The sequence below is a fragment of the Ammospiza nelsoni genome, chromosome 31 (genome assembly GCF_027579445.1).
Source record: "Ammospiza nelsoni isolate bAmmNel1 chromosome 31, bAmmNel1.pri, whole genome shotgun sequence".
Lineage (NCBI taxonomy): Eukaryota > Metazoa > Chordata > Aves > Passeriformes > Passerellidae > Ammospiza > Ammospiza nelsoni.
In genome coordinates, this window is record NC_080663.1 from 4085363 (window position 1) to 4095370 (window position 10008).

A 10008-nucleotide genomic window follows, 5' to 3' on the forward strand; every position below is an offset into this window, starting at 1 on the left:
CCAATGACAGGCAAGCACAGAATGCCCTTGCCGCAACATGAGGATAGGGAAGAGAGATTCTCCCTGAGAATAGTAGAAAGTATCAAAAGTAGAACCATAAGAATTCAGAAGTAGGCGTAGTTGCTGATATGTAACTAACCAATCCTGAGCTCAACTTTTGCAATATGCATAAAGCTCATTATGAACTGTATTTAAACTGCTGTACTGATCAATAAAATCGGGCCTGTGATGATCTAATTGATGTCCTGGTCTCCTTCCGTCGACATGTGGGTGCAGGGCAATGTCCCCTGTGCTCCTGGAGGAATCTCCTGAAGCCAGCACACCCCACAGCCTGGGGGATGTGTCAGGAGGACTCTCCCAGTATCTTTGTGCCACAGGAGCAGGAGGAGGAGGATGTGCTGCAGAGCGGGGCTGCCCTGGGTACCGTCAGAAGGACAGGGCAGGTCGGCTCCTGCTGCCAAGGACGTCTGCAGGGGGTGAAGCTGGGGCTGCAGCCAGGGCTGCCCAGGGCACTCCTGCCTGGCAGCTCCTGCAGCCCTCAGGGCTCTTCGCCAGCCCAGGGCATGTGCTACCTGCCAGGGGCAGCTCTCAGCCTGCCTGGCAGCTCCCCATGGATGCTGCAGGGGAGAAGTTGGAGGTGGAAGGAGCCACCCCCATCAGGGCAGATTCCTCCTGCTGTGGAGTTGGTGCTGCATGGCCAGGGCTGCTCTCAGCTTTCTCCTAAAGTGAAGGGAAAGGGGCTGTCATCTTTGGCTGTGTCACTGACACTCCTGCACTGTCACCCTGGGCATCAGCAGATGTGCCTCAGATTTCCCTCAGAAAGTGCCTCCTCAGCCTCCTCTCCCTACAGACAGCAGCACCACCACCTTGGCTTGCAGCATCCCTGTTTGTCCGGCCTGCCCTTAAGGCCCTGCTGCCAGGGAGATGCCCCTGGGCAGTGCCATGTGCTGGGAGGGGTCTGCAGGGCAGAGCTGAGCCCCCAGGGCTGGGCTGGGCTCTGGCAGCACTGGCTGGGACAAGGCTTGGATAGAGAGAAACAGCTCCCAGTAGGCACGACTCCAGGCAGCAGAGATCCAGGCCAGCCGTTGGTATCCCTCCCTGTCCAGCTGCGTAGGGAAAGAGAGAAGGGCTTAGAGAAATTGACTTTTAAACTGGAGTTTTAAAAACTCAACTTAATTTTTCAAGCTCAGTTTATGTTGGATCACCCTGAACTAGAGGGAGGTGGAATGGGCAAAGTGCACCTGTGTGGGGACCAGAAGGTCTGACTGCAATGGGGCAGAGGGAGCCCTGTTTTCCCTGTGGGCTTCCCCAGGGTTCAGGCTGAGAGCAGTGCTTAAGATGAATCAGTAACTCAGGAGCATAAACCCAAGATCAAGAATAAACACATTGAGTGAAGTTTCCCCACAGGTAGAGAACTAGTTTTGAGGGAATTCCTAAAATAACCCTATAGGGTTGATTCCAAGAGCTTGGTCTCAACTTTTCAATGTCTTGTTTCTACAGTCCACAATGCCCAGAGTTAAGGAATATCCAACAGCAGCTCCATCAGACACTTCCTCCTGCTGGCATTGGCAGACACACGTCAGCTGCAGCTCCTGCACTACTGCCTCTTGCTGGGCATCTCCATGGCTGCCCTCCTGGGCAATGGCCTCATCATCAGCGCCGTAGCCTGCAGCCACCACCTGCACACGCCCATGTTCTTCTTCCTGTGCAACTTGGCCCTCAGTGACCTGGGCATGATCTGCACCACTGTCCCCAAAGCCATGCACAATTCCCTCTGGGACACCAGGGACATCTCCTACACTGGATGTGTGGCTCAGCTCTTTCTGCTTCTCTTCTTCATTGGAACAAAGCTTTCTCTCCTGACCGTGATGTGCTACGACCGCTACGTGTCCATCTGCAAACCCCTGCACTATGGGACCCTCCTGGGCAGCAGAGCTTGTGCCCACATGGCAGCAGCTGCCTGGGCCAGTGCCTTTCTCAATGCTCTCATGCACACGGCCAATACATTTTCCCTGTCCCTGTGCCATGGCAATGCCCTCGGCCAGTTCTTCTGTGAGGTGCCTCAGATCCTCAAGCTCTCATGCTCACACTCCACCTTCAGAAAAATTTGGATTTCATTGCTTGCTGTCTGTTTAGCTTTTGGCTGTTTTGTGTTCATTGTTTTCTCCTATGTGCAGATCTTCAGGGCTGTGCTGAGGATCCCCTCTGAGCAGGGACAGCACAAAGCCTTTTCCACCTGCCTCCCTCACCTGGCCGCGGTCTCCTTCTTTGTCAGCACTGGCACATTTGCCTACCTGAAGCCCCCCTCCATCTCCTCCCCATCCCTGGATCTGGCAGTGTCAGTTCTGTACTCCGTGGTGCCTCCAGCCCTGAACCTCCTCATCTACAGCCTGAGGAACCAGGAACTCAAGGCTGCAGTGTGGAGATTGATGACTGAATGATTTCAGAAACAGTAAACTGCGGGAAAATTTATGCAAATCAATTCTAATAAAAGTCATCTTTGATACACTAAGTTCTTTCACTGTGTATTACATTTTTAGTATTGCCCACAAAGAAATACAATGGTTTGTACCCTTTCACATCTTGTTTCTCTCAAAATTTGCAGTGGCCCCTGACTGTGTCAATGAGGATCTGTGCTCCTTATGGCTTAAGCAAAGTAAAGGATCTCTCAGCCAAGTTTTCGCTGGAGATGTCCCCTTTTTTTGCCTTCTCTGGAGCTGCAGCAGCAAAGTCTGTGTGCATAGCTGGGGGCAGATCAGTGCTGGCCCAGCAGCTGTGCCCAGCAGCATCAGCATTTGGTGTTGCCAGTGCTGCTGCCGTGGCCCTGCCCCACTGCCCTGGTGGCTCTGGTGTTGCTGCAGGGCCTGAGTGCTCTCGGGGCCGGGCACAGCCCTGGGGGTGGCAGTGCTGGGGCTGCAGCAGGGACAGGCCATGGGCACTGCTGGGGCAGCGCTGATGCCTCAGCCCAGGGCCTGGGGGCTCCAGGCTCCTTGCCCAGGCTCTCTCAAGAACACACCCAGGCCAATGCTCAGCACAGAAAAGCCCCGTGAGCAGCCCCAGGCTGTTGGTGTGGGGACATGATCGAGAGGCACAAATGCCATCAGGCCCTGGGGCCAGCAAGGGCTGGGGGACACCAGGGAAACCACTCAGCTTTGTCCTGGCCTCTGCAGTCAGCCAGAAAGTTTGTTCCCATCAGCTGGGAGTTTCCTGTCCCACTGCAGATGCTGTTGCTCAGAGCCAGGGCTGCCTGGCAGCCACCCCCAGACTGCCCTGAGCATTTCCTTTGCTTCACCTTGGCTTTCTTTACTCTGTCTGGCACAAATTTCTTCCTGTTCCCCAGCCCTGTTCCCTGCCCTGCAAACAGCCCATCCCGGTTTGCCCTTTCCTCTCTGGCCCCACTCCCCATTGCAGTTCCTGACTTGGCACCATGGAAACATCCTTTGGGGAGCAGGATCATCCTACCAGTGCTGCAGGAATTATCTGCAGTATCATCCTACAAGTGCTGCAGGAATTGTCTGCGGGCTCCTGCAGTGCCTGGTGCTGCTCCCTTGCCAGAGGCACCCCAGGCCAGGGGAGCACATCTGGGCTGCTGTGTCTGGCTCTGGGGCTCCCTGTTCTGGGCAGTGAGGAGGAGCTGCAGAGGCTCTGCAGGACTGACAGGATGGGCTTTGGGGTGGCAGGAGAAGCTGAGGGACCTGGGCTGCTGGAGCTGCTGAACAGGAGGCCCAGGGCTCCTCCTGCAACTGCTCCAAGAGTGGTTTCAGAGAACCCCAGAGTCAGCAAGGCCGGATAAGGCCTTGGAGATCATACAGTCCAACCTGTGCCCTGGCACCACCTTGTCTCCCCTGAGCTTCCTCTTCTCCAGGACAAACAACCAGAGCTCCCTCAGCTACTCCTCACAGCACTTCTGCTGCAGGCCCCTCCCCAGCCTTGTTGCCTTTCTCTGGACACGCTTCAGCCCCTCCATGTCCTTCCTAAATTGGGGGGCCACAACTGGACACAGCAATCGAGGTGCTGCCCAAGCAGTGCTGAGCACAGGGGAAGAATCACTGCTCTGCTCCTGCTGGCCACACCATTCCTGAACCAGGCCAGGAGCCATTGGTATTCTTGCCCACCTGGGCACTCTGCTGCCTCATGCCCAGCCTGCTGTCCATCAGTCCCTGCAGGTCCCTTTCTGCCTGTCTTCTCTCCAGCCACTCTGTCCCCAGCCTGTAGTGCTGCAGGGGTTGTTGTGGCCAAAGTTCAAGATCCGGCACTTGGACTTGTTAAACCTCACCTTGTTGGATTTGGGCCCTGGATCCAGCCTGTCCAGGGCTCTCTGCAGAGCCCTCCTTCCCTCCAGCAGATCCACACTCACACCCACTTTGGTGTCATCCGCAAATTTGCTGATGCTGGACTCAGTCCCCTCATGCAGATCATCAGTGCAGATATTGAAATCCACACTGGCTGGCTCTGACCCCTCGGCCATCCTGTGGGCGCCCTGTGATGGCACTCAAGGCGATCTGTTCCATAACCTTGCTGGGCACCCAGGTCAGGCTGACACGCCTGGAGTTCACCTGCTCCTCCTTCCAGCCCTTCTTGGCAATGGGCTCACACTGGCACCTCCAGTCCTCTGGGACCTCCCTGCTGAGCCAGCACTGATGGTAAATGATGGAGAGCAGCTTGGGGACCTCATCCACCAACGCCCTCATCCCCCTGGGATGGATCCCATCTGGTCCCAGAGACACCTGTGAGCATCTGAGTGGCTCAGCAGGTCCCCAGCTGCTTCCTCCTGAAATACAGGGGGCTGTTCTGCTCCCTGTGCCCATCCACCAGCTCAGGAGAACACTTTTCTTGCGGTAAACCTGTCCTAATATTGAAAATTGAGACAAAGAAGGAGTTAAGTAGGTCAGCCTTTTCCTTATCTTTAGTTACTATATTCTCCACTGCATCCAATAAAGAGTAGAGGTTCTCCTTATCCCTCCCTTTGGTTTAATTATTTTATAAAAATATTTTGCATTTATTTACAGAAGCTGCCAGATTAAGTTCTCATTGAGCTTTCATGTCTCAGCTTTCCTTTCTGCTTAACCTAGCAAGATCCTTAAACATTTCTTAAGTTGCCTGACCTTCTGTCCAAAGTTCATGCTCTCTCTTTTTTCCCCTGAGTTCCCACAAAAGCTCCATGGCCTGCCAGGCCAGTCATTTTTCTGAATCACTCATCTTTTGCCACACTAGGACAGGTTGCTCCTTCCCCCTTAAAATTACTATCTTGAAATGTGTCCATCCTTCCTGGACCCCTTTGTTTTAAGGGCTGTTTCTCTTTAAAAAAATCAGTACCTGATTTGGTACTCCCCAAATCGGCATCCTAAACAGGCCAAAGTCTGCCCTTCCTAATTCCAGTGTAGTGGTTTTCCTGCTGCCCCTGTCCCTTCCCTTTAGGAGAAAGCTGAGAGCAGTCCTGGCCATGCAGCACCATCTCCAGAGCAGGAGGAATCTGCCCTGATGGGGGTCCCCTTGGTTCCATGAGTCTCAGCAATGTCACAGTGCTCTCCATGATTCCATGAGGCCCCACAGTGTCACAATGGTCCCTTGGTCTCACAAGACCCCACAGTGCCACAATGGTCCCTTGGTTCCATGGCCCTGAACTGCTGCATTCCCCCCTCCCCTTCTCAGGCCGCCCTGCCAGCTGAGAAATGCTCCTTGGGCCTGGGCCTTGGCCAACAGCCCCTGGGCACAGCCCCTCTGCAGCTCATCACAAACACTGTCTGCTCCAGGCACTGCTGCTGCCCAGCCAGCTCCTGGTTCCTTTAGCAGCAGCCCTGGGAACTGATTTTGTTCCCTCAGTAACACAACATCCCTGTTCTCACACTGCCAAAGAAAGCTGTTGGTGCCAAGTGCAGCCAGGATGAACCATTGCTGGGACTGAAGCCCCTCTCTTGGGGCCCTGCAAACAGCGCTCCAAAAGGAGCCCTTGGAGCTCTCCTGGGCCAGCGACTCCCTCTGAGTGGGGCCTCTCCGAGCCGGGAACTCTCCCGTTTGCTGCACTCTGGGATCCTGAACAACGACGGAGCCTGGGCCGATCCCCCCACTCCTCCAGGCTCAACCCTTCACCCACTGGTGAGAAGGCAAAGGATCCACAGGGAGCATTCCCAGCCCTCAGGGGAATTTCTCACAGGTGCCTCGCACTGACTCTTTGTGTCTGTGTGCACACAGGAGTGCCTGTGCTGGGGAAATGTGGCAGAAATGCTGCTCTCTGAGGGGTTGGAGTGCCTTGGATAGCTGAGTCAGTCAGATATCCAGATATCAGTAAGTATGGTTTAGTCAGAAGTTCTAAACGAAGTTAAATGCTCCTAGGAGTTGTTCTTTTGCTAAGTTGTTAGGTTTAAGTTATTAGGTAAGTTAAATACTGTTAAGTGTTATTCCTCTGTTAAATTGCTATGTCATGGGTTATAAGTTATGTCAAATACTGTGAAGTGCTGCTCTTTTAAGGTATCAGTTAAGGTTAATGATAAGTTAAGTCCTGTTAGGTTTGACCCCTGTAAGCTTTTGGGCCATATTCCTTTCATCCTTACCCTCATTATCCTTATGTCATACACACAGAGGGACAGTTCTCAGGAAATTTCTGGTTTGATTGACTGGATTTTGTTTGGTTTTGTTGTTGCTTTGTTTCCCTGGTGTGCCTGAAGTGTCCAGTCAGGAGCAGAGTGACTTCTTCCAAGGAACTTTGTGCTGCTGTCCCTTAATATTAAATCTGGTTTTTGCTGTTCCCTTGCTGGGGATTTTTTCAGCACTCTCAAGGCCTTGTTGGTAGCCCTGGCCCAGGCTCTGTCCCTGGGGGACACAGGGACATTGCCGGGGGGTCCCTGTCCCCCTGTGCCACCCCCAGGGCCCCGGCCCCCCATCCCCGTGTCAGGCTCTGGGGTCGATCTCGTGGAACATCCTCTGGGGGAGGCTGCAGGGCCGGGGGACCCGGGGGGACTTGGGGGGACAGGGGACCCCGCTGTGCACGAGCAGGGTTGGACTGCTCTGGGGGGAACTTTGAGGGGGGCCAGGGCAGAGTGACCTCCCCAGGGACCTCACACCGCCCCTGTGATGTCACACTGCCCCTGTGATGTCACACAGGCCCTGTGATGTCACACAGCCCCCTGTGATGTCACACAGCCCCTGTGATGTCACACAACCCCTTATGATGTCACACCGCTACCTGTGATGTCACAGCCCTCTCTGGGATGTCACAAAGCACCCTTGTGATGCCACAGAACCAAATCTGGGATGTCAGCCTGGAATGTCATGCAGCTGCACTGTGATGTCACAGAAGGTAGTGTGATGTCACAAAGTAACCATGTGATGTCACAGTCTTTTCTGTGATATCACAGCCTCCTCTATGATGTTACACAGCCACCAAGTGATGTCACAACCCACTCTGCTACAGAACACCCTCTATGATTGCAGGATCTGCTCTATGGCCTCACACCTTACTGTATGATGTCATTACACCCTCAGGGATGTCACAAAACCCTCCCTGTGATGTCATACTGCCACTCTGTAATTTCACAGCACACACTTTGACCTCACCGCTGGCTCAATGATGACATCCAGCCATGCCATGATGTCACAGCCTGCTCTGTGATGTCATAGAATCCCCTGTGTGATGCTGTAGCTGCTCAATGACCTCACACAACAAACTCTGTGATGTCACAGCCCAATCTGTGACCTCACACAACCCACTCTGGCCTGTCACACAGCCCCTTGCTGACATCCCAGCTGCTCTGTGCCTCTGTGACACACCCACAGAGGTGCTGCTGTGACACAGCCCCCTCTGGTCCATCCCACAGCCCCTGCCAGTGCTGACCCCTGTGAGCTGTGTCTGTGCCCTGCTGGTGTCCCTGAGGGGCTCTGGCAGTGCCCCAGCCCTGCTGGGCTGTGCACAGGAGCTGCTCCTGACCAGAGCTGTCTCTCTGCAGCTCTGCCCTTGCCAGGAGCTGCCTCTGGGCCAGGAGCCCGGCCCAGCTCAGCAGCACAGACACAGCACAAGGACTTTAATGATCCTCTGGGCCTTTGGTGCTATTTGCATCAGATTGTGTCCCTCAGAGTGGGCTCAAAGAACTTCTCAAGAACTTGAAGTTAAGTTGAAACATGGAAGTTTCTTGTAGTTAAATGGGTCCCACTGAGGGACATAACTCTTGTGAAAGTGTCCCCAGGTTCCAGTTAGAGCAGAACACTGGAGGCAGTGATGACAGGCGGGGACAAGCAAGGCAAAGGTGTCTCTGGTGCTGAGCACACCTGGATGTGTTTCAGGAATGCAAAGGGCCAAGGCCTGAGCCCCAGCCCCTGGCCAGGAAGATCCTGTCCCTCCCTCCTTGCTCAGGGTTCTTCCCGGGATGGGCACTGGCATGTGAGGATGTGCAATGGCAAGGGCAGGAGCATGGGGCGGCCCCTGCCAGGCTGCTGAGCAGGGACAAGGAGGCAATGAGGCCCCAGGCCTACAAGGGTCACTTGTCTCCTGCTCCTGCCTCAGGCCCAGGCCCAGCAGCCATGGCCAAAGTGCTGCCCAAGTTGGCTCTGGCAGGGCTGTCTTGCAGCTTCTGCCCATCCCTGTGCCCTGTGCAGCCCAGGCTGTCCCACGGTGTCCCTGCCCTGCGCCTCTGTCCCTGTAGGCTGTCGGCATCCCCCGGCTGCCCCACCTGGCTGGGCCCTTCCTTTGCTGACAGCTCTGCCTCCTGCCTGCCTCTGCCTTCCCACACAGAGCCTTGGGCTACTTCAGGCTCCTTCTGGGGCCGTGCTGTACCACAGCCCTGCCCTGGCAGGGAAATTTCTTTATCCTGGTGTCCAGTCTGGGTCTCCTCAGGTGCCTTTGGAATTAATTCTTTCTTTCTCTGGCTGTTTTCTACTATATGAAAAGGATCCACCATCTCTGAAACCACCCTTCAATCCCTTCCAGGGCTCTCCTCTGCTGTCCTCACTCCCCACCCCACTGAGCACAGGGCTCCCATGTCCCTATAAATTGTCAAGTGCTTGAGGCCAGGAGCACCTGGACAAGAGGGACAGTTCTTTTCTATAGGAAGGAAACCACAGAACCCCAGGGTTTGAAAGCAGATGAGAAGCAGTCACCAGAAGCCAAGGCCAGCCAGACCTGTCTGTCCTAGCAGTTTTTGTCTTACAGTAACCCTTAGATATTCAGGGAGTTTTGGGGGTGGAATTCCATTTCAGCCATGGGTTCCTGGATTGGAATGACAGTTCTCCATGGGAAGGAAAGGGCAGAGCCCCAGTGTTTCAATGGCTGATTAGAGGCAGCCCCAAGGAGGCCAAGGCCAGCCAGACCTGTGGTCAGGGAAGAATCCTTGGAAAGACAGAATTTGGGGGGCCAAAGCCCACTTTTGTCTACGGGCATGAGGACAAGAAGGACAGTTCTTTTCCATCGGAAGGAAAGTGCAGAGCCCCAGTGTTTCAAAGGCAGATGAAATCTGGCCCTCAGGACACCAAGAGAACCTGGACAGACCTGGCAGCTTTTTTTCTGGGAGATATCCTTGGATATAAGGAATTTTGGAGGCTGATTCTCAATTTTGGCCATGGATGCCTGGACTTGAGAGATGTTTTTTTCAATGAGAAGAAAAGCACCGGCCCCCAGGTGTTTTGAAAGCAGATGAGAGGTGGTCCCAGAGAGGCCAAGGCCAGCACAGAGTGGGTTGTGTGAGGTCACAGGTAGGGCTATGAGAGCACAGAGTTTGTTGTGTGAGGTCAATGAGCAGCTACATCATCACAGAAGGGATTCTGTGACATCACAAAGCAGGCTGTGAAATCATGGCATGGCTGGATGACATCATAGAGCAGGCTGTGATGTCAAAGTGTGCGCTGTGCCAATACAGAGTAGCAGTATGACATCACAGAGAGGGTTTTGTGACATCACACAACTGTCTGTGACATCATAGGGTAGAAGGAGTGGCCACAGAGCAGATCCTGCCATCATAGAGGTTGGCTCTATGACATCAGAGAGTGGGTTGTGACATCACTGGGTGGCTATGTAACATC

At 54.2% G+C, this 10008-nt stretch overlaps 1 protein-coding gene across 1 annotated transcript; it reads left to right on the forward strand.

The window, feature by feature from the left end:
- Positions 1-264: 264 nt before the first annotated feature.
- LOC132085550 (olfactory receptor 14J1-like) lies at positions 265-4456 on the forward strand. The gene is made up of 4 exons (XM_059491012.1): positions 265-270; positions 378-443; positions 1905-2366; positions 4343-4456. The coding sequence occupies exons 1-4, from the start codon at positions 265-267 to the stop codon at positions 4454-4456; spliced, it is 648 nt and encodes a 215-aa protein (XP_059346995.1).
- Positions 4457-10008: the final 5552 nt, after the last annotated feature.

Excerpts from the sequence above, each read along its gene's own strand:
- LOC132085550 (XM_059491012.1), top strand. Across the intron at positions 444-1,904 it reads CCGTCAGAAGGACAGGGCAG|CTGCACTATGGGACCCTCCT; the intron begins GTCGGCTCCTGC and ends ATCTGCAAACCC. Across the intron at positions 2,367-4,342 it reads TGTACTCCGTGGTGCCTCCA|CAGATCCACACTCACACCCA; the intron begins GCCCTGAACCTC and ends CCTTCCCTCCAG.